This window comes from Eublepharis macularius, chromosome 13 (assembly GCF_028583425.1).
Source record: "Eublepharis macularius isolate TG4126 chromosome 13, MPM_Emac_v1.0, whole genome shotgun sequence".
NCBI lineage: Eukaryota > Metazoa > Chordata > Lepidosauria > Squamata > Eublepharidae > Eublepharis > Eublepharis macularius.
In genome coordinates this window covers 73,327,930-73,355,070 of record NC_072802.1, presented here as the reverse complement: position 1 = coordinate 73,355,070, position 27,141 = coordinate 73,327,930, and the positions used below count along the sequence as shown (strand labels likewise).

Here is a 27,141-nt window from a genome sequence, read left to right as displayed (position 1 = left end):
AGTGAGCGGACACGCAGAAGAAACTGGACGGCGCCTGTGAGCTCTGTGAGACCACGAGGTACAGCCACCCTGAATGCAAAAAAGCAAATTCACCTGGCCAGAGCATCCCGAACTGAAAATCAAAGGCCCAACTGACACCCAGTACCAGAAGCTGCAGCAGGGAAGGGCTGGGTGCGCAGCCTCCTCTGACGCCCAGCGGTGCTCCAAGGCCTCAGGTAGGGGAAACGCAAACGCCAAACAGAGCTCACCTGGTGATGGCTGGGGCGGAACTCGGGACCAGGAGGGCGCAAAGCAGGTGCCGTCTCCAAATCACAGATCATTACCAGGCAACCGTTCTTCGCCCTCAGCAGGATGCGACTCCACCAGGGCCCAACATCCCTCCCCATTGTGCAATTCAAGCGTGTGGCAATGCATGCTGCCCTTGCCTCAGGAGACGTCCCCGCTCACAGCCCCCCCCCCCCCCAGAGGCAGCCCCTCTCACCTCAGGCTCTGCGCGCTGCGGCTGTCTGCAGGCTGTCTCAAGAGGGATCCGGCCAGACTCGCGCCTGATGCAGAGGACCAGCCAGATGCCGAACCCGACCATGACTGGACACTTCCTTCCGGCTCCAGGTTTATGCTCCACGTGGACCCCAGACTGAGCTGGCTCTCCCTGCAAACAGAGCCCAGAAAGCCTCCCTTCAGCAGCAGGCGCAGCAGAGCCACAGCTTGGCGTGTGCTGGGCCTTGGCTAGCTTTAGCCATCACACATTTATCCTGCCCTGCCTTGAGGGACCTTGGAGCAGGGCATGTGGTTCGCCTCTCCCCTTTTTTATCCTGAGAGAAAATAGCTGACCCAAGGTTAAACAAAACCAAAGTCCAGTGGCACCAGCCGGGCGAACATCTATTACAAGATGACCTTGCGTGAGTCACAGCTCACTTCCTCCAAAATGTGGAAATCAGTCTGAATGTTGTGAGTCTTTAAGCTGTCCCTGGACTTCGCTTCCATTTTGCTACAACAGGCTCACAGGGCCACCCTTTTGCAGTGACCCACGGCGACCCAGATACTAGTCTGGGGACTGGATCCTGCCTCCATCTTCCATACCCTCGCACCCCACTATTTATCACCCCAAGGGAATCTCTCCAGGGGAATAAATTTATTGTGTAAAGGGTTTGCCATAAGTCAGCCATGACTTGAGAACAGGATTTCATTTTTCATAAATACCTGTATTGCCAAGAATGAATATCAATAACTGTATACAGAAAAATGGAATCAGGGCACCCACTTTTTTTAAAGTTCACAACACACACACACACAAGCCCTGGTTCAACAACTTCTCACTCATAACATACTTCCCAGCACTGGTGCAGACTCTGGGATCAGGGCCTGCAATAAACCAAGATGCCAATTCTGTCCCCATATTTACTCCGACAGCACAATCGCTGGACCTCATGGCACCGGCGATACTCTTTTAGGTTCCTCCACTATGTTCATCTTCCAGTGTTATATCAGCTATCAAAACGCCCTTCCACTCTCTACACTGGTCACACAGGTTAGTCCCTTCGCAAAAGAATAAATGGCCATAAATCTGACATTCAAAATCACAACACTCAAAAACCAGTGGGAGAACATTTTAATCTTGTAGGACATTCCACTGCTGTCCTAAAAGCAGCTGTCCTCAAACAGAGAAACTTCAAGGGAGGATCACAACATGGGACTGCTGAAACGGAGTCCATTCACAGGTGCCGAACAAGGCCCCCCCCCCCCCCTCTGGGCTGAACAGACTCTCGGGATTCGGATCTCACTACAGATGCTCCTTTCTGCCTTGGTCAGGCTGCAGTGGACCACGGAACCTTCATATCATGACATCTTTCTTTGCTGGGATAGGAACGCTCAGGGATCTCCATTCCTGCTCATATCTGAAGAAGGGACTTTGACTCTCAGAAGCTTACACTCCGAAAACCTTGTTGGTCTCTAAGGTGCCACTGGACTCCTGCTGTTCTACTGCAGACCAAGATGGCCACCCGCCTAAACCCCTCAGAAATCCCCCAGTATCTCATCCAAGGCCCTCCCTGCACCATCTCCCTTCCCAATGTACAGCATTCCATCCAGCAAGCAAGCATTGCATGGCTGCCAGTTCTCTAGTCCCACACTAGCCAGGGCCCCTCCAGTTCACTTACGTCTCTTGCTTTGAGCTGAGCGATTCTCGAGCTGTCTGGACACTATAAGAAAAGGGAAGGGGGCGTCACTCTTTATTGGTGCTTCACGATTAAACACCACCATAAGCCGGCCCCTGCGTGGCTTGGGGCTGGGGCCAGGATTTGCATTTCTTCCTCATCTGTTTGGCCTCACGGAGACTTCTTCCTTGGGGTCGGACTGCCTTACCATCCATCACAGCTCCACAAATGGTTGGAAGGTTTGCGGCTGCCTGGAAAGGTGCAACTTCAAACCCTAACCAAATCCTATTGCACTGCTTAGTGGATGCCCCATTCCTGTTGATTTAACTGTCTTGCCGAGTGACCTCTGATTTGCCTTGAGCCCAGAGAGACAGGTGAATGATGTAAACAAACAAATAAACCCGTGGCCGTGGAAAAGGACTCCTTCGCTGCCAGCACAGGGCCTTATTCCTGCAGAGCAGCGGAAGAATTTCTGGGGGGCGCTTTAAACTTAATCATCATGGGCAGGGCAAAGAGGAATGTTTGGCGTTATGGAGGAAGTTCGCTTTGTAACCACGCCATGCTTTCATGTTTGGGGATATGCCTACTTCTGTTTACCTCTTTTTATTCGTTTCGTATAGGAAGAAGGGAGAGGATGAAACTGGCATGGAGAAACGGGAATGCTGGTATGAAATTGGGGCTGGCAAGAGGCAACGCAGCTCAAAACATTTTAATGGGGCAGGCTTTTCCTCTGAAGCCAGCTCTTGGGACTGTGCCCGCACATCCACTGCTGAAGAGCAGCACAATTAATTCTCTCGGCTGCCAGCCAGCACTTGTTTTGCCATGAACAGCAGAGCCTCTGTTTGTACGGAACTATGGACAGCTCCACTTTTCCAATTAATTTTATTTCATTTATACCCCGCCTTTCTCCCCAACAGGGACCCCAAGTGGCATACATCGTTCTCTTCTCCTCTCCATTTTTTCCTAACAACAAATCCAGTGAGGTAGGTTTGTGGCAGAGTGGGGAATCGAACCCGGGCCACCCAGATCCTAGTCCGTCACCCTAGCCACTACAGTACACCAACATGCTCTGTCCTCTTATGCTGTGTGGCAGTAGCTGGAGCTGGACCGAGGATGCAGTGAGGGGCGGCCCCAGGCACAGACTGCTTTGAGACACACTTCCCTGCGTCTTCGCTCCGGAGGCCGTCGGGTCACAGCTTCTGCCTCAGGGCCTTCTGCAGGTCCAAGGCACACCCACCCCTGCAAGCCGGGAGCCATTCGTTTCCAGGAGCCTCTCATTAAATATCCCCAGCACGGTCCTTATCTAGGGGCCGCCAGCAGAAAAGATACATGCTCTGAAGCTGTCAGACTGACTAATGACTGTGAAGACGGTCCCAGATGGGTCCCCCGGGAGAAGACTGCTGGGGAGGGGAAAGAGGGAGTGCTCCTGACTTTGATTTTGCTCATCAAAAGCCATTCCAACTGCTTGAGCAGGACTGGGTTGGGAAGGGATATCAAAGACCAGCCACGAGGGAGCCAGTTTTCAAGGGCTAGGCACTCTCCAAGTCTTTTTGGGAGCCTCTGCCCCGTAAGGTTCTGCCTCCCAATCTCAGATGACTGCAGAGTAAATCAGAGTGCTCCGTAGGGAGGGAGTGGCACTCTGCACATGCTCAGTGGCATGTCAAGCAACAACAGCAGGGATATCTTCTGAGAGAGTGACAGCAACAGCTCAGCTATTGATACGAGGCTGCCCCAGGAACGGATTCCTCAAGACTCCAGAAGAGGCTTGATTCGCCTTCAAGCCATCCCGAGGGGGAATCCGGGCTGGCAGGTTTTTGCCTCTATCAACAGGGAAGTCCTTCAAACATTAATGCTATCCAAGGTAGCGGTGGTGGTGGAGAGTGCCATCAAGTCACAGCAGACTTATGGCGACCCCTGGTGGGGTTTTCATGGCAAGAGGCTAACAGAGGTGGTTTGCCATTGCCTGCCTCTGCACCCTGGTCTTTGTTGGATATGCAGATAGATAAATAAAATTAGCAAAATAGATCAACACCCCCCCTTGGAAATGCAGAATCAGATTGCTGTCCGCCTGCCCTCTCTAGCACAAGGCCCAGGTCACTCAAGCAAAAAAGCCAAGCTGCAAACTTAATGGGGAAAAACAAGATCCTCAGGACTGCCCAGTCAGTCTCACCCAGCCCAGATATGGTGACCGGTTGCACCCTTATTCCCCAAGTCCTCCACAAGGAAACGCCTGGGTCCAACTTCACCACATCTAAGGTTCTGTGTGTCCAAAAGGAGGTATGTATGTGAGTGGGGCAGAGAACCAGGGCTAGGAAAGGGAAGTTCTGGCCTGTGTTTATAAAACCAGGTCCACTATGGTGATCTTGGGAGGGAGGGCAGCCTGGCACAGCCCAATCTTGTCAGATCTCGGAAGCCAAGCAGGGTCAGTACTTGGACAGGGAACCAGCAAGGAAGACTCTGCAGAGGAAGGCCACGGCAAACCCCCTCTGCTTCTCACTTGCCTTAAAAAGCCCTGGTTGGGGTTGCCATAAGTGGCTTGTGACTCGACGGCACAGATCTGGTGGAGAAGCAAGGGTTAGTCCGCCAGTGCAGCCCGCAAAGAACGGCACCCCAAGCGTCTTGCCCTCGTCCTTCCCTGCCTGCTGGCCTGGGCTGCTGGCTCCCCCACATCCCTCACAGCTTCATGACTCTCAGGAGGAGAGGAGCGGCTGAGCGGGTGGGGGTGGGGTTGGTCTTTCCTCTCTTGTCATCACTTGCAGATGCAGGGCAGATTTTGCACCAGGAAAAGGCAGAAGCACCTGCAAGAGCCATGCTCTCCTTCTCCCAATGCACCTTTTCTGGCATGGGACGGGTGCAGTTTTGGTAAGGTTGCTAACAAACTAGAAACATGCCCTCCTTTTTGTTTGTTTTCAGGACAGTTTCCAGAAAAAGAGGCAAGGCACTCTGTCACTCCCCCCCCCACACACACACACCTTGGGGGAGGAGTTGCTCTAAATCTTAGTTGGATAACGCTCGCATTGACCTCCCTCTCATCCACTGGGCTCCATCTTTTCACCTATGTTGGGTTCCATCGACCAGATCCTGGCCTGGGCCCAGCTTTCTTGTGTAGTTCAGGAGTTGGCAACCTGACTTTTCAGCACCAAGCACTTGTAGCCATGTTGCCAAGGCCAGCTGGACAATCCCAGATGGTGACCAGAGGGCTTCTAAGGCAGCTTAAAGAGAAGGAAACCTGGGGCAGGTGCTGAAGCTCAGGGCGGCAGACCCCCACCCCACCTCGCCCCACGAAAGCACGCTCACCTCTCTGTGTCACTTTCATCACTTGACTGCACTTCCTCCAGAGCGGCCTGCAAGTCCGCAATGCGCCGGATGGAGGTCTCGAGGTCTGCCTGCAGCGTCTGCCTCACTGCAGAAAGCTCCCCCACCTGCTTCTCCTAGTGAGACAAGAGTTCGGGGTTAGTGTTCAGCTCCGTAACGTGGCTTCAGAGGTGTGGATGGGACGGGATGAGCTGCCCCCTCTGCCCAGCCCTAGCCGTGCCCCACCTGAGCACTGGTGCCTGAGCATCGTGGCCTTTTCCGGGCACGAGTGCCACGAGAGAGAAGCTGCAGGGCCTTGCGAAGGAAAGGGTCCGGCTCACGGGTCTACTCTGCCCGCTGGAAAGCATGAGCTCCCCCCAATCAAACATTGCAGTCAGGCAGGCTGCAAAAAAATGCTGGCAGGTTGAAGAGCCAACAAACCCAGAAGGGCAGGGAGCAGATTGGAGACTCCACAGAAGGAGCAGAAGGCACAAAAAGAACTAAAGCCCAGATTCAACTCAGGGACGCTGGGAGGGAGGCGGAACTGTCACAACAGGCAACTGAGGCCGGGAATTAAGATGGGGAGGGAGCAACTCTCTCCACCTCTGCACCTTCTTCCTTGATCCACTCCGCTTCAGTCCCATGGAGAGCGGGAGGGAAAGAGGAAGGCAGGCACGTGGTGGGGGAGGGATTTGCTCCACGCACTTCTGTGGAACTGGCCTCATTTTCCTTTAGACCAGGGCAGATGGAGGCGCAACAAGGGGAGCGAAGGCAGCAGCCCCCTCCCAAAGGAAGCGGAGGGACGGGCCTGGCTCTCTGCAGGCAGGTGGGGGCACGTTTGAAGGGCCGTGCATGGTTTCAAGCACTTAGAGAGCACTCTCTTACAAGAGCTTTCACTTGACAAAGGAAAGGGATTCATTATTATTTAAAAGCACCAGAACAGGCAATCCAGCATTCAGTTCTTCACAATGGGCCCTTTTATACAACAAGATGCTAATTTATGCAATGGCTTCTATTTGCATGCGCCACCAAGGGAACTGGTTGGGGGGGGCGGGGGGGGCGCTTCTTCATTCCTAGGTTTTATACGTTCATTCAATTTTTTCTGTATTCTGTGTTCCAAAAAAAAAACCCAAACAGGTTCCGAAGTGGATTTCAGTCCCTCCCTCCCCTTGAAACCAACGTAGACACAGAAGGTGCACAGAAAGGATTTGGGTAAAGGTGCCACGTGACACTCTTGTTGACAAGTTGGCAAAATGTGGTCTGGATGCTACCAGAGTTCCTTCCAGCTCCATGTTTCGATGTTTCTAACCCTCAACTCCCAGACCACGGAAGCCACTAGCTGGGCAATCGCCCTCTCCGTGGTGACCCAGAGAGTGATGAAGTGCACACGGGTCTGGGGATCCCAGCCAGTCACCGAGCACAGGAAGGAACGGAAGATCCCGGTTGGCAGGGATCGTCAGCCATTAAGGGAAAAGATGCTAGACTCTGGGTGGCAGAGAAGAGCAACACGGCTTGGGAAATGATCCCGGCAGGCTCCTGACGATGCCCAAGCCCTCGAAGGTTTGGGGGGAGAGAGGCCCAGCTTTGGCTTTCCACAAATAGAGTCCCCTTCCATAACCCAACTAGCAAAGGGATGTGTATCCATCCATCATTGGGAAAAACACGAGCTGGCGCCCTGAGAGATCTGGCCAAAGCCCCGCGGGCCAGCTTTGCACACGGCAACACACACCAGAGATCCTGAGGGAGTCAGGGCGTGTGCCACAGGCCTGCAGTAAAAGCCACATTTGGAAAGAGCCAGTCAAGAGGGAGCCTTTGCCAGGAGAACACCACTTGGGCACAAAAGCCCCCTCTCAGCTGGGCAACCGCCCACCCATGCAGGATTTCAGCACTGGGGCAGGCGAACTAGCAGAACAGTTCTCGGCCTGCAGCCCTAGGGACACTCCCTCCACGGGGGGCTCCCCCCGCCCTCGATATCTCCCTCTGGTACCTTTTGGGGAAAACCAGAGCTTCTTGCCTTTCTCTCTGTCCCTGTCTGTGCTTCAGTTCAATGGCAGCTACTTGCACAAGCGGAGAAGCACCAAACACAAGAACATCACGCCGCCATGTGGGTTTCTTTCATCACGCATGACCGTGGGCTCATGGCCGGGGGCAGGCAGCCCTGATGGAGCACGGCCCTGCACTTAGGAGGGACCACGGCCACCAAGGGCTTTGCATGTGATGGCCAAGACCTTGAACTGAGCCCAGGAACTGGTAGGCAGCCAACGGAGTGACTGCAGAAGGGGAGTGGTATGCAGGCTCCCCCTAGCTCCTGACAATATCTGAGCTGCAGTGTTCTGCTAATAACCTGATTTTGCAGGAGAAGTGAAAGGTCATTTGGGGAGAGGGAGACGCAGGGGAACACAGAGGCAGCCTCAGCGCCGCCCCCCCCCCCATAGCAGCGAGAGCACCCCTCTCCCTAGGCTGCACCACAGCAGCTTCCTTCACCTGAACATGCTCTTCTGCAGGTGCCACCCTGCACCCTGCACAGGGGCAAAATCAACTGCGGCCTGTACACGTGCATTCTCTGTAGCGGCCCCCACCTGATGGAACGGTTTGCCTGAAGAGGTCAGGAAAGCTCCCACTCTCCGAACCTCCTGCCAACTGTGCACACCTGAATCATTCAGGAAGGCTTTTTAACACAAGTAACAGGACCGTGTGTATGGAGATATTAACAACAACAACAACAACAACAACAACATTCTATTTATATACCGCCCTTCAGGACAACTTAACGCCCACTCAGAGCGGTTTACAAAGTATGTCATTATTATCCCCACAACAAAACATCCTGTGAGGTGGGTGGGGCTGAGAGAGCTCTGAAAGAGCTGTGACTCACCCAGCTGGCTTCAAGGGGAGGAGTGGGGAATCAAATCTCCAGGTTAGAGTCCCGTGCTCTTAACCCCTGCACCACACTGCTTCGATAAAGGGACAGGGTCTGCACCTATACTACTGTGCACTGTCTGTTACTGCAGTTATTATGTCACATCAAATTGCTTCCATTGTGTTTCACCATTGTTTCAGTTCTGTACTGGATTTCTGCTTGTTCCCAGGTTTCTGCAGCCCACACCCTCCTGCATTGCTGATTGAACGTCCTGTTGACCGTATTGACTCTCACTGTGTGATCCGCCTTGAGTCGCAGCGCGAAAGGCTGACTATAAATAAGCCACATAAATAAATAAATAAATGAATAAGTTCTATGCAAGGGCTGGAGCCCACCTGCCAAGCCTGGGGCCCCAGCAGCCTGAAACAGGGTGGGCAAGAGCTACTTGAACAATGGCCAGAGAAGAGTTAAAATGTCTGTGTAAAGAACACCTCCAGAGAAAGCTCGAGCCACTTGATGCTGGCAGGGAGAGGCTGCATCTCTCAGGAAGGGCACCCTGCTTAACAGAGAAGGGTAGCTGTAATGGGCAATTTGTAAGCGAGAAAGAGGGAAGGAAAACAACCTATTGATTGCAAACAAACTCAGTCCTTTCAACACCATGATAAAGGCAAGCTATTAAACCAATTCTTCCCCATGCCGCCCCCCTCCCATCCCCAAAGATAAAATACCGTTCGTTGCCCTTCACTGTCGGGGGTCTTTCTCAGGAGCCTCCCCTCCCTCTGCTTCTCCCTGACATCTGAGAACACTGGCATGCCAACAACAAGGGAGAAACCATTTGGCAAGATCCGGAAATTTTGCCACCACCTTCTGTCATGATTCAATGCAAAATATAAAAGGCTCACAAGCAATTTTCCAAATCTGGAAAACATTAACAAACAATGCAATCTCCAGGGCTTTCATTAGCGAAACAATTCCTGTTCTCTGCTGCAGATGCCCACATATGCCAGCCTGCCACTTTTTCATGGCGCTCATAAATAGTGTGTGTGTGTGGGGGGGATCTCTGAGTTACAGCCTCCTGGTGGAAGCTGAAGGCTGTGATGTTTGCAAGCTGTCAAAGAGATTCAGGTGTCTGGGCTCTGGGTGGATGGAAGCAGGACTGGAGAGTGAAACACACAAGAATTGGGGGTGGGGGAGGGACCCTGAGGCTTGTGCAACACGGAAGGTGTACCTGCCCTGTGTGGGTGTGGCTTGCAGGGGGCTACAAGAGGCAAAGCTCACAGCCACGCAGCCACCTGAAAGACTGGCCTCTCTCATTTGCCACCCAGTCCTGGGCCGTTTCCAGATGGCTTACCTGCACCCGGAACGTCGCACCACGTTTTGCGCGACATCACGCGACGTTGCGCAAAACTCACGCGAGAAAACGCGATATTTCGCGTTTTCCCCGCAACGTGGCGTGACGTTCCGGGTGCAGGTAAGCCATCTGGCAACGGCCCTGGTCTGGCCCCCAGCCTCATCTCCTGAGTGAAGGGGGGCGGTCTGCATACATTGTGCACAACAAAGTCCGGATCGGATCGACGGGGCAGCTCCTTTACCCTCAGCCTAATTTGCTTTCCTAATAGGGACCTTCCCTGTTTCCTTCATTGTGGGATCCCATGGCTGACACCACATGGTCCGGACTCAGGGGGGAAACGCTTGCTTGTGAGATTACTTTTGGACAGCGCTATCCTTATGTGCCCAGCCATAACATCCACTGGGGAAAGTGGTCAGAGTCCTACACTGATCGGGACGTCATGAGCTCCCTACGAGACAGACTGACAGTCAAGCCTGTGTGGACTTTGCTTGTGGAAAAACATGCAGAGCGCTCACAAAGTCCAAGACAGAGAATATTTTTCTTTTTGTGGCCAGAGGTTCAGTGCTGAGTTCTTTACATAAGGTATGTTTCTATGCTCATAATGACACCACCACAAATACTCTTGAGATCTCCAGCTTTCCTGGAGACACAAAAGGCTATTTTTAAAGAAGGTCTGGAAACAGAGAATTAGTCCTGAAATGGAAGCTGATGCTGCTCAGACAGGCCTACTTTGTATGCAGGAGATGTTAGGCAAGGATTATTACAAGGCATGTCAGATTGTTTGAAAACCTGGTAAGTTAAGTGTGGAGGCAGTTATTTTCAGTAGGAAAGGCAATTTAATGCTGTTGCTGAGGTGGGAGTTGCACAAATCTACCTCCGGGCTGGGAAAGGAGGGGGGGGGGGGAAGAACCTCCTGGAAGTGCAAATGGGGGGGTTCCCGCCTCAGGGGGTCCTGGCAAAGATGTGCGACTGGCCACTCTTGGGGCTCCCCCCACCCCCACCCCCACTGGCATCTCCTTTCTAAAGGTACTGCCCTCACCTCAGAAACACATCCTTGCCCCCCCCCCCAGCAAATCCTGCTTTCGGCCACCGGTCACGCACATCATCTTCTGCCTTCCAACCAGTATAGGAGAAACACTCTGGCAAAGTGCCAGAACTAGAGCCGGTTTGCGCAACAAGAAAATGGACATCTAGTTCCAGGGAGGCCATGCAGAGAGGAGAGGAAACGATGAGTCGCGTTGGCAGCTTTCTTTTGCATGAGCAGCTACAAGACCGGCATTCTGGTGCTTGGGCTGAGACGGCAGTGGGCGGACTTGCCAGTGTCTCTGCCGAGTGGCAGAACCCTCCCTCCTCCCCATTCTTGGCACAAAAGCCGTAGGGACCTCGGCTGATCAGCAAGGGTCCCAGACGCAATACGGTTTTAGGTCGGTCGCTATATTAGTCTGCACTAGAGCAGCCCCGGACTTGAGTCCAGCGGTTTGAGACTAAGGAGGTTTTCAGGGTGAGAGCTTTAAGGCGCCAGAGCCCCCCTCTTCAGATACCCATATCTGGGGCACCAGCCAGTAGTCTTTTTGTTTTATACAGGAAAGATGACAGAGATGGGGCAGAGGCAGGGGTGTCTCGTGGGTGCCCATCTAGTCCAGCTTCCTGTCTCTGACAGTGGCCATTCAGTTAGTCTGGAGGGCCAACAAACAGGAGGAGGTTTGGGGGGAGCGGTCCAACCCTCTGGGGAAGGGGGGACCGAAATGCCCTGCCCTTCCTGAGGAGAGAGGACAGGCAGTGATTACTGCTTTTTTGGGGGGGCTGGGCCTCATTGTGGGGATTTTAGCAAGTGTTTCCGTTTCAGTCATGAAAGAGTGAAACCGTTTTGTGTTACTTCATTAGTAAACTTACTTGCATGTAACCACTTAGGCCTCGAATCTGGATCCCCACCATAGAAATGGGAGTCTCTAAGCATAATGAAGTAGAATTAGGGGGTTTTCTATTGGACAACCTGTTTATTGGTGGGGGGGGGGGCAATTAAGTGATGCTGTATACTGAAGTTTTATTTCTCTTTGTCTCAATCACTTTTCTAGCAAGATGTAGTTGGTTTAGCAATTTATTATTTTTCTCCAATGTAACCCTATTTTTATCCTTTAGTAAAGCATTCTTACAGAGCTACACTGGAGTGTGTGCCTGTTCTAAGGTGAGCTCAAGACCGTTGCGAGGCGCTTGCCCCAGCACTCAGCCTCGGGGGTTCCTGGGTTAGAGGCCACAGGGCCCTGGTGCTAAGAATGGCACTTTCTGTGGGAGAAAGAGGCTCAAAGAACAGATCTGGACGATCCAACCTGTTATTAAACGGTAAACAGCACCTCTTGCTGCCTGTTCTGAAGCAACCAAAGAGCTCAGGTGAGATGAGACGAAACTTCCGCTAGTTGCCCCCTCTTTGCGCAAAGGCAGCCATTGGAACGGGCCCAGCCCGCCCGTCAGTGCTGGTTCTTTGCTGCCAGGCTGAAGGACGGGCTCGATACAGAATTACGTTCGTACCAAATGTGAATCACCTGGGAAAATAAGCTTTCCTGCCAATGAGCAAGCGAACACTCAGCAGGCGCCTTGTGTCACTTTCTCCCCCCTGCCTTCCCGCACAAGAACACCGGAGCTTGTTCGTTTCTTCTGGTGGCTGGGAGGCGGGGAGGGGGGGCGGCCCTTTCCAGGAGTACGAAACGGCCCTCTGCTTCTTCTGTCAACTTGCAGCCAAAGCTGAGAAGCCATTAAAGCGTGCAGGCGAGAAGCCAAGGCGGGAAAGTGCAGAGCCACCCTAGGCAGGCTTGTGATCGCACTTCTGCAATTAGCAAGAACGTCTCTCCTGTCAAGAGCAACGCTGTTGCGCAACATGCTGATCACCGGAAGGCCAAAACGGCAGGCTGCGCAAGGAGATCTGGTGTTGGGGGCGGAGGGAGGCCTCCAGTTTTCAGTCTTTGTGGCTCCTTACAAAACCACCCCTGGGGAAGAGTGATGCGCGCAGTGATCGCCTGGCCTCTAACTTGCCCTTCCTCGGCAAGAAGACAACAGAAGGAGCAGCGGCAGAACAACTCCGGGTCTTCCTGGATGACCTTCAGCCCAAGACCCCTTTGAGTCCAGCTGCAGGCTGGGCTGTGGCCTCCGTCAGTGGGCTCTGTCTGGACGTGGACAACAAGGGCCCTGCCTCTCTGCTCTCTGCTGCTCCTACTGGATTTCTTAGCAGCATTCGACACTCCACCCGGTTCAGACTTCCGGAAACAGAAGTTGGGGTTCGGGGTTCTGCCTTGGATTGGTTTAAACGATTCCTTACGGGCAAATCTCAGGGCCAAACCAGATGTGAAGGCATCCTTGTCCAGCAGTGAGGATGCCGCCTCAACTACTTGGGCCCTCAGAGGATTGCTGCTGAAGACCGAGCGCCATCACGGTGGGATTTGCCTTGCGGGTTCCATCTTATCCCCCATACTATTCAAACTCCCATAGAAGAAACCATCCGTGGAACTGGAGCAGACCGTCATACATATGCGGAGGACACCCAGTTCTATGCCCCTTTATCCACATCGCCTGGTGATGCAGCTGAGGCCCTAAACCGGGGCCTGACTGCTGTAGTTAAATGGTTATGGGTAAACATGTTCTCCAAGATCCTAGTCTTTCACTCTGACCACTGACAAGACGGAGCTCAATGAACCGAGGGGCTGACGCAACAGAAGACAGCTTCACATAGCCATATGTCATGTGCCACCCAACTCCCCTTCAAACCCCCACTAAAATCCAAGCCACGGGGTCATTAGAGGTGCGAGAAACGTTGCAGGGCTTGTGCTGACTTGTTGAGAGGATGGGGTAGGGGAACCAAGACAGCGGTAGCATTCATGTAGGTTTGTCTGCTTCAGTGATGCTCTGACCCTATGGAACAGCCTGTCTGAAGAGGGCAGGAAAAGCCCCACCCGCCTGGCTTTCCACAAACAATTATTCAAAAGGCTTTCTTACACAGATAAGAGGGCTGCCCTGGAAGGAAGGAAGGAAGCTGTCTCAAAGGGATGCATCAGTAAAGGTATAAGAACCACAGACTTTGCTACTGTATACTGTCTGTTGCTGTAAGTATGATCCTACTGGGTGGTTTGTTTAATATGTCAGTCTTCGGATTGCTTACGCTCTGTTTAGCTCTGTACTGAGTTTCTGCTAGTTTTAAAATAGTAAAGAGACTAGTAGCACCTTTAAGACTAACCAACTTTATTGTGGCTGTGGCTCTCGAAAGCTTATGCCACAGTAAAGGTGGTTAGTCTTAAAGGTGCTACTGGACTCTTTACTATTTTGCTACTACAGACTAACATGGCTAACTCCTCTGGATGCTTGTTTTAAAGTTTTGCCAGTTTGCATTTATATGCTCAACTACATTGTTTATTGAACATCCCAGCTGTGGAACATATTGATTTACACTGTGTAATCCGCTTTGAGTCTCAGTGAGAAAGATGGACTATAAACAATGGAAATAAATAAATAAATAAAAATAGGGGGGCGTTTATATGCCTTTAAAAGTTGGTCCTGACCTGACAGTATGGCTCGGGGCACTCAGAGGCCATCAACACTTTTCTTAATTCTAAGTGTTGCTTGGAATACTGAAGGACTGCAGCATGTACAAGCTTGCTTGCCAGCCCTTTTCTAGACTAGCTTTCCTATGCCTTTCCCTGGCTCCATCTACCTTCTGCTGCTGCTGCTGCTGCTGCTGCTGCTGCAAGTCCCCCGGGTAGCCCAGGACCCCAGCCTGTCCCTCGCCATCGCCCCTTACCAGCTCCACTCTCCTGCGATTGGCTTCCAGCTCCCTCTGTGCCAGCTCCGTCAGGTCTGCCTTCATCTCCTCCATCCGAAGCTGGTAGTAGCGGGCATTCTCCTTTTCTCGCACTTCCGCTTCCTTCGCTTTCTCCACCTCCTCCCCCACCTTGATGACGCTGTCCCGAAGACGAAGAACCAGCATCTACAGAGAGACCCACCGCAAGCTGAGGAGGTGCTGGACCCAGCAGCCCTGAGTCCAGTCCGCAGCTCTGCCCAAGCGCAGGAGACGGCACGGAACTCGGCTCCCTGAGAAAAGCAGTTTTCATTTCTATTTTAAAAGGAAGGTTTCTAGCCCTTCTGACTGCCAAGTCTTGCCTGCGTGAGCAACAACCGGCAAAATCTCAGGAGCGGGAGGCGCTGGTAGTTCGGGCGTTGGTGCCATTGTCCTGGGGCAGAGTGGGATGGCCCGCCTCAAGAGCCATGCTTTGGGGCACCACTACGGGGTCCATCCAATGCATTCCCAACATCTTTGGCCATCCCCATCCAGTGCTTCATCCAGCTCCATAGCGGGCAAAACCGGAACCAATGAAGCAAAATAACCTCTGCTGCAGCTCCTCACAGCTACCGGGGAAGGGGAACCCTGCGCTCTGAGCCCCTTGTCCTCGCAGGAGGACAGACGACTGAGCCCAAGTTCCAAGCCCCACGCAGAAGGGGCGGAGGCCACTGTCTTCGGTCTCCATGGCCAGATTTGTCAGTGAAGGAAAAACAGTCAGAGCTCGACCCGCTGCAGCAGTGGGAATCAATGCCCAGGAAACCAGCAGCTTTCTATCAAAATGGCCCATATCCGTCCCAGTGCACAGCAACTTCCTCCCTCTGTCCTGAGCTGCTGCATTCCCCCAACCCCACCCATCTTTCAAGCAGGCATATTAGGGGCTCACCAGACTGCAACAAACACAGCTGTCAGCACGACTGTTTTGTAGGCACACTGCAGGGCAGCAGCCAGAGGATCAGTGGCAAAAAGCAAGGCAGAGCGGCAGGGGGTCATCACAGGGCCAAGCGAGGCAGGACAAGCCGGAGACTTGGGGAGGGGGATTCAAAGGCTATGGCTAGACCACAGAAGGGTCCTGGTGTCTGACTGCCTCAGCTTCTTCCCAAAGAATGGGGGCAACTGTCATCTGATGAAGGTGTTGTGATTCTCTGATAGGGATACGTGGCCTCCCATCACTGAACTGCAGTTCTCAAAGCCTCCGTGAAACCAGCAGTATAGTTATTGTCTGATATCTTTTGGGCCCTGCCCTGGATAGCCCAGGTAAGCAAGATCTCATCAGATCTCAGAAGCTAAGCAAGGTCAGCCTTGGTTAGTTGTTGGATGAAGACCAGGGCTGCAGAGGAAGGCGATGGCCAACCACCTCTGTTAGTCGCTTGCCATGAAAACCCACCAAGGGTCGCCATAAGCCAATTATAACTTGAAGGGCACTCTCCACCACTCCCAGCTCTTTTTACCCCTCCTCGTTGGGACCGTTGATGCCTCCTGCGGCACCAGTACTCAGCTGACAGCGGCTCACACACACACACACACACACCCCATTTCAGCAAGTGCAAGAAACCAGCACCTCAAAGCGCTTGATCTGAACCCTCTGGAATTCCATCTTGTTTTCCAGGTCACAGATCACGGCCTCCTGGCGACTGACAATGGACCGCTCCACCATCGACTGTTCCAAGTAGGCCAACCGGGTCTGAGCCGCCTGCAGCTGAGTCCAGAAAAAGAGGGCACCTATCAGGCCTTCCTGCCACTTGATCTCCTTCCTACAGTTTAAGTTCTGCATTTTGAAGTTATGGGCTTTCAAGTGGATCACAGTTCAAAGCTATAACATCCATTTATATTGATCTCATAAAACAACAACAAAAAGAAGAAATCCACCTATACAGCGTGGGAAGACTGGGGAAGGGACGGATCGAGGCAAAAGCCACACTCACCCTGGACTGGACCAGACCCGTCCAGGTACAAGAGGTCAGCCAGTAGGATGGCGCCCAGACATCTGGGTATGTTTAAGGACTGGCCATGGGGTGGCAGCAATAGGCCTTCTGCCCTCTACACACACCATGCCCCTGATACAAGCTGGTACTCGGGGCAACCCAGGAACGAAAGAGAGACAGAAAAAAAGCTGGAGGTGGGGAGAAGGCTGCAGAACAGAAGCCCAGCCTCCTCCTCGGCCACTTGGCCTGGCTGTCATTCATTGCTTTCAGTATTTTTCTCCCCATCAGAGAGTTTGGCTGGGAGAGAAATGAGGAATGAAATGGAGGGGGGGCTAGCAGGCAGGAGGGGGAAAGGGATACACTCCCCTCACTCACAGGCTGTCTGTTGGCTGTCTATGGGCATGAGGCCCCCCCTACAATGATATGCGGTAGGCAAGGACCTGCCTCTACCTACTCAGCAAGCAGGAAGCGTGACTGCCTTTGAAGGAGGGGCAGCTCCACTGGGAAGGAATTTCCCAATGAAATTTTTAAAAAATGTGTTACAAAAATGGACGCGCAGGGAAAAGTCTTACAGAAGACTAAATTAAACGGGGAAGCTACTAAAAGCACATCCCTGATTCAGACTGGCCTCTGAGCTCCCCACCTCACAGGGTGATTGTTGTGGGGATAATAACAACATACTTTGTAAACTGCTCTGAGTGGGTGTTAAGTCATCCTGAAGGGCAGTACATAAATCGAATGTTATTATTATTATTATTAAAAAGAAACCTGCAAAAGACCTCCAGTGGTCTATAGGGGAGCAGGGAGGCAGGGCAGATGTAACGAGGCCGGCTGTGGAGGACAACTCTTGTCCTCAAGCCAGGCCACCAACGGCAAGTACAAAACTGCCTCGAGCAGCAGGCAGGTAAATGGGCTATAAATTAATTAATTAATTAAGCTGTTGCCCTGGGAGATCTCAGTACCAAGAACCAAAGGTCAGAATTTCTGCAGTTTTGAATATTACAGACACTGCAAAATTGGGAGTGGGCTTACTTTCTCGTGCAGGCTGTGCTTCTGCGTCTTCACCTCATCCAGCTGCGCCTGTAACTCTTGGATCTGGGCAATGTCTGTTGCAGACTGCGAAAACGGAGGAGAGCTCGAAAAATACACGGCGGTGGTGGAGAGTTTGGCTATCAGCAGCACATGTTTGGGGGAGTGTCTTTCTGGAGCCTTGCGGTCTTTCTGGAGTCCACCAACCGCACAGGTGAGTGAGAGGACTTCAGTGCCCCTCTGTGCCACACGTGTGTTAATTGACCCATGGCTTCATGAGGCTGGCAGCTGAGCGTAGGGAGGAGTGGCTGCCCAAGAGGCAGTGGCAACTTCCCAGAGAGGGAAGGCGCACCTGCCCATCTCTCCTGAGATGCTGGCCAAGCTTTCTTGGGGCTTGTGTCCCCCCGCCCCTTTACCTGAGCGATCAGGGTCTTGTGTTTGTCCATCAGCTCGTTCAGGTCTTCCTGGTCCTCTTCGATGCGCTTCAGGAGATCAGCTCTTTCGTGCTGCAGCTGATACAACTGTTCATCAACCTGGGGCAGAACAGAACCACACACGCTTCAGAAATTAGGTGTGGAAACGAATTCACAACCACCACCATAGGGTGTGGCAGAATCCTTGCAAATCCCACCAGTCTCGGAAGGAGGCAGAAGAGCTGGGCTCCAAGACACTTCTTAGGCACAGACGCTGCAGTGAATTTCTGCAACAAGCTCTAGGCCTGGCTGCTGAAGAAAGGTCCTATTAGGGCCAACCCCTGAGGCCCTAAAACAGCTCTTCCCAGTAGGTGAAATTTGTAAATAAGCTGTGGTGGGGAGGGGAGGGGAGCAACCCTTTCCCATGGTGCCATTTCCCCATTTTGGCGATCATGGTGTCTCCCCTGCCAGGTCTTCAAATGACCTCCTGGAAAGTCACCTTGCTGGAGTAAACAAGCCCACTGCCTGATGTCACCAGGATGTCCCCCCACAAGAAGATAAACCCCTGCAAATCCTAAGGGCCATTTAAAGCTGGGAAAAACACCCCAGGAAATGGATTACTCTTTCCACCTCTGCATTTGCCTCGCTCGTGCGGGAGACCAGTCCCTGGATCGGGACCCACGTTCTCCAGCTGTTTGGATTTTCCATCCTGAGCGCTGCAAGGCTCCCCGTCCCCCGAACTGGCTAAGCCCTCCTAGCCCCGCAGGGCACGCACCAAGTTCTTGTTCCGGGCGACGGCCTCCAGCTCCGCGTGCCTGCTCTCCAGCTCCCGAGCCAGCGCCTCGTGGGACTCCTGGGCCGCAGCACGCCTGGCCTCGCTTTCCTCCCACTGCAAAGAGCAGAAGGAAGCAGTTAACGCCATCACACCCCACTGACTGCACAAAGCCCACCTCGCCTCGAAGTCCCCCCCCCTGCTCCCAGAACGCCGCCAACTATTGCGGCACGTCACCATTTGGCCTGGTTAGTCACATCCCTCTAGAGACATGTTTTCCAACACAGCCTCCCTAGGAGGGCCAAAAACACGGCTTGTGTCTGCAACACACACGCGCGCGCGCGTGGGGACTCTGTGAGCATAGGGGCGGGGGCTGGCCTCTTTCCCCGAACACTTCCATGCCCCCCTTGGTACAAATCCTTGGAAGGAAAAAAAGCCACTGCTTCCGTGCTGCATGCCCAGGCCGGGCCTCTCGAGCCAGCCGCCAACTTCCTCCTGCCAGTTGCCTGGCAGATCTGGTCTCACTCGTTTGCCAAATGACGCAAATTCCATGTAATTTGGGAAGATTACAGCAATTCATGGGGCAGAGTTTGCCACTGGTCTCCTTTCCTCACAGCATGAATTGCAGCTTGCAGATCAGCACAAGACACGACATCTCACAACAAGGGGCTTTGCTCTCAGCTCCTTCCCCATCATGTGCAACAATAACATTCGAACACACACTGCCCTCCAGGACAATTTATACGCCCACTCAGAGCAGTTTACAGGGTGCGTTGTTATTATCCCTACAAGAATCACCCTGTGAGGTGGGTGGGGCTGAGAGAGCACGGAGAGAGCTGTGACTGACCTCAGGCCACCCAGCTGGCTTCAAGCGGAAGAGTGGGGAATCAAACCCAGCATTCCAGATTAGAGTTCTGCAGCTCTTAACCACTACACCAAACTGGCTCAAAGCTTCAGCAAGGGAGCGGGGGGCATCCCAGAAAAGCCAAAGAGGGGGAGGTAGAGGGTCCCTCCTTGCAACCTCCAAGCCCTGTTGAGGCTGTCACTCAAGCTCGGCCCACAGCTCAGACAGGCTGACCTCTGTTTCCCCCTCCTTCATAAACAAGCACACCTCTCTGGGCACTAAGGAAACTAGCATGGCAGGGGAAATGAAATTATTCTATCTGGCCTTCTCCCTGAGATACTGCTTTTCTCACTGCAGGGAGTTTTCCATAACGGGAAGAATTTGAACCTTCAACCAATGCAGATTTGAGGCTTGGGAACAGGGAAGCCCAGCCCCAGCCACAGGCTGACCAGAACTGGGCCTTCAGCTGTCCTCCCGTGGCCCCCAGGCCCTTTTCTGGTGGGCCCTCTCAGCTTCCATCAGGGAAAAGAGGCCTTTCAGGCAGAGCTGCTGGGAAAAGGAGCCTTTCCTAGCCACAAGGCTGTCCTTGATGCCCCCTGCCACTGCTGCCAGAATATGCTTTGAGAAGCACGCAGAAAAACACCCTGTCATCACCCGGAGGAACGCCTGGTGCTTTTCCCAACAGGAACCGACTGCCTGGGCCTCAGGGCCAATCAGTCTTGGACAACCCTTGGAAAGACGTCTCCTGGAGAAAGCGGCCGCAACAGTTCCCTTGCAGGTCATGTGGAATAATACAGTGCAAACCTCCACCACCGGGCCGTAGCAGCATTTAGCATTACCAAGGCAGGAGAAACGATTATTAAAGCGATTCCACTGCATCTATGGCAGGTCTGTTGTGATGAAACACCTTGTAATTTACTGTCAGTCCTGCAGGCAAGTCTCAGGGGAGAGTTTCGGCTTCAGTAGCTGCATAGCAAGCCATGGCAAATCCCTTTCCACGCACAAACTGAAAATAGCTTAGGTTTTTATGCATAGCACTTCAGATATCATAATTGAAGTTTCCTTCCCAAGGGGCTCCAGGTGATATCAAATACCACGGACAGAAATAGCAGCAGCCGACTGCACAACCGCCCCTCGTGGGAAGGGGATGAAGCCGCTTTCCCTGTGCTTTGATGGAGGAGGACGGCACGTTTTAGGGCTTTTGAGAGCAATGGCATCATCTAACCACTTTCCAAAGACGTATATATTCTGCTTCGGCATTCACATCAGGACCGTCAGCCCCCCCCACACAAGCCGCACAGTTACATTCAAATTGCCCCAACCCATTACTATTTCAAATGACATCTCCACGTCCAGAGAGCGTCTGCCTCCGAGGGCCAAATCCTGGGGACAATCCCTGGGAGAGCACTCTGGCCCTCTTCCCCCGTTCACGGGCATTTGGGCCACAGCTGGAAACAGGGCGGTGGCCTAGGCACAGCCCTTCGTGGTCCGATCCAGCAGGGCATGTCAGATGTTCAAATGGAGAGTGTCCATTACTAGTTGCCACCAGCCATCAAAGTTCATGAACACCCATACTTAAGCAAGCATCTTCTAGTTGCAGGCGTGGCAGAAGCCTTGTGGGCTGTGACTGGAAACAGTAACCTGAAGGAAAGGCCATCTCGATACTGGAGAGCTCTTTTACCCTCTTCCTGGTTTTATGTGGTTATGCCCTGCATGCAGGGCCTTTTTTCAGCTGGAACGCGGGGGGAACGGAGTTCCGGAACCTATTGAAAATGGTCACATGGCTGGTGGCCCCGCCCCCTGCTCTCCAGACAGAGGGGAGTTGAGATTGCTCTCCACACCATGGTGTGGAGGGCAGTCTCAACTCCCCTCTGTCTGGAGAGCAGGGGGCGGGGCCACCAGCCACGTGACCATTTTCGCAGAGGGCAATTTAAACTTTAAAAAACTCCCCCCTTGTTCCAGCTGACCCAAAGTGATGTCATTGTGCGGTCCTGGGAGTGTGCGTGCACTTTGCGCATGCACATGTGGTACCAGGGGCACTACCTCCCGCCAAGAGTTGCCCCCTGTGCAGGCAACCCACTGGGCTCCTCCACCTCTTTTCCCAGAAAAAAAATCCCTGCCTGCCTGTACCACAAGATAGTTCCTGTCTGGAGTCGAACTCTGCCCAATCTCACACTAATTAAATGGGTTAGAAAGAATCTTGCTTTATCCTTAAAAACACAACTATATTTATATCTTTATCCAACTGTAGCATCTTTCTGTGAGTTAACTTCCTCTTTTGCAAAGCTGTTTCCACACATCCATGCATCTCTCGTGGGTTTTCTTCTCTCTCTCTCTCTCTCTTCCTTTCAAAAAAATCTGCATAATGCCATTTGTTCCCAAGTGGGAACAAATTGAAATTCCCATCCAATAATGCATAATATATGAGCAGATCAACAGCATGAAGTTGGCAACGTTGCACCGTATGTTAGAAACGCCACTGAAATTGGATGCTTAGACTGGAGTAGCTCTGCTTAGGATTTCACTGGCAGTCTGGATTTTGCTGAACACACAGAACACAACTTTATGCACAAAAAATATCACTCCCCCCCACCCCCTTCCACACACACACCCCCTGCTCTCCTTCCTTCTTAAGCTGACTGATGAGAACAGGAGAAGATCTCTTTCCAGGTGTGTGCGTGCGTGTTTCTAAACCTGGGACATCCTAAATGACCTGTGCACTCTTCACCTGTAGAAACACCTGAATAACAGGAGGGGTTGTGCTTTTCCCTGTTACGTCTATCCACAAATTTTGCAAAAGAAGGTTACGGAGAGGCCTGATTCTAACTTTACGTGTGCAGTAGAGGAAACTCTTCCCACAATGCATCAAACCTGAGTGGAACAGGAAACCATGTGGCCACCCAGGACAGGCACCTACGCCACCTAGGTATGTTCAGAATGAGACCAAGGGGTATTGGGGGGGGGGGGTATGCAGTGCAACCGGTAACTCCCGAACTAGTAACATGAGAAGCTGCCCTGCACGGACTCACAGCATTGGTCTATCAAGGTCAGTGTTGTCTTCTCAGACTGGCAGCAACTCTCTGGGGTTTCAGGTGGAGGCCTTTCCCATCACCTGCTACCTGGTCCATAACTGGAGATGCCGAAGATTTTACCTGGGACCTGCCAAGCACATGCCCTAGCACTGAGCCACAGCTTGGTTGGACTCCACCCCCTTCACCCTGCACAACGGCCCTTCTCTTCTGCTTTAATATGAGCAGAGTCAAACCAATCCAGCAGTGGAGACAGAATTACCGTTTGTCTTTCTGGCACTCAGTGGCATACCGCCATTGTACACGGAGGTTCAAGTTAGCCTCTTGGCTATTAACTGTTGCTGGGACTAACCTCCATGACAGCGCCTATTTCTCTTTTTTGACAGCTTCTTGTGTCAGAGGGTTCCACCGGTTCCTCGCCAAATTCCCAAGTCCCCCATATTTCCCTCTGAGGCTTCCCAGTCAACAAGCCTTCCAGTGTCCCCCCCACACACACACACACTCGTGGCTTGCCAACCAGTCCCTGCCTCTCTCGGAGGCTGAACATCTGCTTGGACTGGAGGGCCATTGGTACAGTCAGCTCCAGCTCCACAGACAGGGCTTTCTCCAGGCTGCATTGTGGCAGCTGTCTCCTTCCTGGCTTATTTCCACAGAGCCAAAGGCCTCACTCGGCAAAGGCCCCAGGCCTGGGCTGGCCCAGCAGGGGAACTCAGTATCCTCTGCCAGCATGTGAGAAAAACTTCCTCCCCTGGAGAGCCTGACTTGGCAATCCTCTCCAGCACACCAAAGGAGCTGGCACAGGGCTTGCAGGTGCACCAGGGCTGCACCAAAAGCCTCTTAGTCCATACATGCCAGCCTCCACCTGCGGTGCTGCTTGGCGGACATGTTCTCCACACAGGTGCCCAAGCGCTCAAAGCTGGCTCATCCAGAAGACTCCTGCTTGTTTACCACCTTCATGGCGCTTAAAAAGCCATTTCTGGCCTTAGCAGAGCTGCTGCAGAAATCCAAGGGTTTATCCTCCATCCATTGCACTCTATCTCACCCCCCACCCCAGAACTCATCAGCCAGCATAATAATTGAAAATACAGGCAAACATACCACTGCACACACGTGTGGGTGAGTAGAAATAGTTGCACGCATCACTCTCAATGGATCTCATTAACAAAGAGAGCAGTTTGCAATCTGGCTCTCAGTTGGAGGGAGCTGTTCCTTGGGGGCAGGTTTACTCCCCAGCTCAAGGCTGTTTCTGAATGCTCCCCCCCCCCCACACACACACAATTTTCAAGGACTGCTACTGACATCTTGGGAAATAGAGCCAGGGAAGCAAATCTTGCTTTTTCTTGAGGGCTGGCTCGGCCTCCACTAGCAAGGGCCCAATCTTTGCAACACCGCCCCCCCCCCACCGCTCCATGGGTCTCTGTGCAATAAACCATTCATTCATACAGGCTCCCCACCTGCTGTCTAAACAACAAGCACTCTGCTAAGTACTGAGAAATAGCCAGCAGCTCTGGGCAAGCCGAGCCAATGCTCCTCGTACCACCAGGTGTGAAGGAAGGTTGCCGTGTTTGCAAAATAAAAGAGCAACCAGTGTTTGGTAAAGGCCTTTGTCAAATCATAACAAACTGCCCAATTAAGCCCAGCTGAGATGAACAGAAAACAAAAGGAAAATACAGGCGGCCTCGAGTGCCAAAGAGGGACTCAGCAGATAGGTGGGAACGTGGCATCAGCCCCTGAACGACACTCTCTGGGTTCACACGCACGATTGGGGTCCAGAGGCACCTTAGAGACCAACAAGCTCTCAGGAGCTCTCTTCCTCAGACGGATTCTCATGGAAACTCAAGTGGAGGCGTGCCGTTGACCCGCACAGGGGATTCTGGCAGAGGCTCCTGTCCAGCCATGCTTGGAACAGGCACCGCATCTAAGAAGCCAACCAGTTCGGCAGTCCTGGCAACTCATCACTTACTGGTTTGGAAACCCTCCGGGGCATGCAGGGCGGGCCAACCGTGAGCCCTCTTCCATTTGGGACATGGCAGCCTCTCTTTAAAAGCGTTGGCTAACTTTGCCAATTAACTGCCCAGCCCGGTCATAGCTGAAAGAGCTGCTGTGGCAGGCGCTGCAGGGGAGCCAAATGTAGTGCAGTTTCAGCCACGGGCAAGAACAATTATGCTTAACAAGAAAAGGAGAAATGGGAGTGGGAGGCCAGCCGGCCACATGCCGCAGTGGCCACAACCGAAATGCAAGTTCTCTCTCCATGGCGGGAAAAACATAAATCTTGCAATAGCTGTGGGGCTGGCGCCCACGTTCTCCTTCAGATACACACCGCGTGGCACTGCTAAGAAAGGCATGAGTGCCTCCTGAATAATTCAGTTGTGCACAGTTTGCAGGAAGCCAGGAGAGAGGGAGCTTTCCCAACCTCTTCAGATGGGCCATTCCCTAAGGTGGGGCCACCACAGAGAAGGCACGTCTGTGGGCAGCTGTTGATTTTGCCCAACTGCAGGGCGGTGTCTGCAGAAGGCAATGTGGATGACCAGAAGCACTGTGGGAGGGGGTGTCCAACACTGGGCCGAAACAGAAGCCCTGATTCGAAGACTCTGCTGGACCTCAAATGTTTCTTGGACAGCTAGGTGGCCTGCTATTAGCCACACTCTGGTCTGTTCTCTGCCCCTCCTGACTTCACCTCAGCTTCTTCCAGCTGTACCCTGTGGAAGGGGAAACAGCTGAGATGGAGGAATCGCAGCAAAGACTGAGGGCAGACAAGAGGTCAGTGGCCCCCTCCCTACTGAAAGCTGTCCCCCCCCCACAGGACTTTTGAGCAAAGCATCAAGCCCCACTTGGGTTTTCATGGTATCTGAAGAAGTGAGCTGTGACTCACGAAACCTCATCCCCTACCACAAATTTAGTTAGTCTTATCGGTGCTACTGGACTCTTGCTCTTTTCTACTGCTACAGACAGACTAACACGGCTACCCAGCTCGATAGCTCTGGGTGTGCATTCAGTTATGTCCAATCCAAAACAGTGACCCAAACTCCCAGTCGAAGGGAGCTCTGGCTCTCGAAAGCTCCTACCCTGGAAATCTAGTTGGTCTTTAAGGTGCTGCTGGGCCTGGGCCTGGACCTTACTCTCTGCTACAGACCAATGTGGCTACCCACCTGAAAGAAAATTCCCCGATCAGTTTTGCAAGAGAAATGCCCAAAGTGAAACAAAATAGGGAATTTGGGGCACTGTTTCTGATGGGAAACATCTGAATGCGCATCCCTACACACGAGTGGACAGCGGGTGCTTTCAACCAACCAGCAACTTATCTGTTCCTGAAGGGCAGCCAGGCAAGCAGCGGGGAGCTGCCCACTCCCAGCCTCACCCCTTCTTTAGGCCAGGCGGCAAGAGCAGCTTCCCTCAGGGCAGAGCGTTACCGAAGTGTTCCTGCCGCAATGGCAGCACCTCCAGAACGGCGTCGCTTTTGAGGGAAATGAGCAAGGCGGACCGTTGCTCTTATGGCTCAGGAAGGCTGGTGTCACCGGACTGGCAGAACTCTTCCTGGCAATTTTTTTCCAGGACTGTTTGGGGCAGTTGCAGACATTTATCATGGTAATCCCTGTGTTCTCCCATACCTCTGGCGTTGTACCCAGATTGCGGGCTTGTATCGGAGCCCCGAATAAGCAACTCTGAGCAGAAGCCAAAAACTTAAATTCAGAAAAGGCCTTGGAATGCCTCTACACTTCCAAACACAATTAAATGCAACATGCCTACAGACCTTCTCAGGGGAGCACACCCAAGCCCTCCGGCCCCTCTGCAAATGGTATTTGCACATTTCTCACAGCAATGGCATTGTTTCCCAACATTCTGTAAGTGAGCCTTTTGCTTCAGACAGAAGCTAGAATGTTTGTGGACATGCCATGATATTAGAGCTGTCCAGCCAAAGGCTGCGGGGGGACAGGAACTCTTACGAAAGGACATGATTTCTATTCAATTATACATTTGGCAAGAGGGAACAAACAGAAGTAGCAACATGTAAAATAATTCAACTATTTCCTACTTTAGTTCACATCCCAGAATTGAGCCCAGATTTTAGTAGGTAGCCAGGAACAAAACATCAGAAGAGCCCCCCAGATCAGGCTAGGGATCCCACCTCTTCCTGCAACCTGTTTCATACAGCAGCCAAACAACTGCCCTGCAGGCCCAGCTAACAGGGCTCAGAGGTAACGCCTTCCCCAACGCTGCCTCCGGGTAGAGCCCGGGTAGAGGAGAGGGGAGGGCAAAAGGGGAATCACTTTGGCAGCTTGCTTCTGTACAAATAGCAAAGCAATTGGCATTCTGCCAAGCAATTACTGGTGGCCCCTGACCCGAGGGACGTTCACCTGTCTTTGACCAGGGCCAGGGCCTTTTTGATTTTGGCTCCAGCCCAGTGGAACGCACTCCCGTTGGAGATTTGGGCCCTGCAGGATCCGTTGCAGCTCCACAGGGCCTGTAAGATGGTGATGTTCCGCTGGGCCTTTGGTTGAGGACTGGCATCTGTCTTCCATCTTTTTTTCTGACTGCCATACCCCATTTTCCATCCTGCTCTGGGTGCCATTCCACAGCCGAACCAGTAGAAATTGAGCTTATGCCTTTTATAGTGGCCTTTGTACTTTAACGACGTCTGGAGTTGAATTACT

At 52.7% G+C, this 27,141-nt stretch overlaps 1 protein-coding gene across 4 annotated transcripts in view; it reads right to left on the bottom strand.

The window, feature by feature from the left end:
* MYO18B (myosin XVIIIB) overlaps positions 1-27,141 on the bottom strand; it is a 128,996-nt gene that overhangs the window by 14,266 nt on the left and 87,589 nt on the right. For all 4 annotated transcript variants that reach the window (XM_054996169.1, XM_054996167.1, XM_054996168.1 and 1 more), the window contains 8 exons: positions 18,620-18,733; positions 17,848-17,964; positions 17,435-17,518; positions 16,039-16,176; positions 14,442-14,627; positions 5,451-5,584; positions 2,157-2,198; positions 482-649 (listed from right to left, as the gene is read on the bottom strand). In XM_054996169.1, coding sequence (XP_054852144.1) covers positions 482-649; positions 2,157-2,198; positions 5,451-5,584; positions 14,442-14,627; positions 16,039-16,176; positions 17,435-17,518; positions 17,848-17,964; positions 18,620-18,733 — 983 coding nt within the window. The remainder of the gene's footprint in view (positions 1-481; positions 650-2,156; positions 2,199-5,450; positions 5,585-14,441; positions 14,628-16,038; positions 16,177-17,434; positions 17,519-17,847; positions 17,965-18,619; positions 18,734-27,141) is intronic.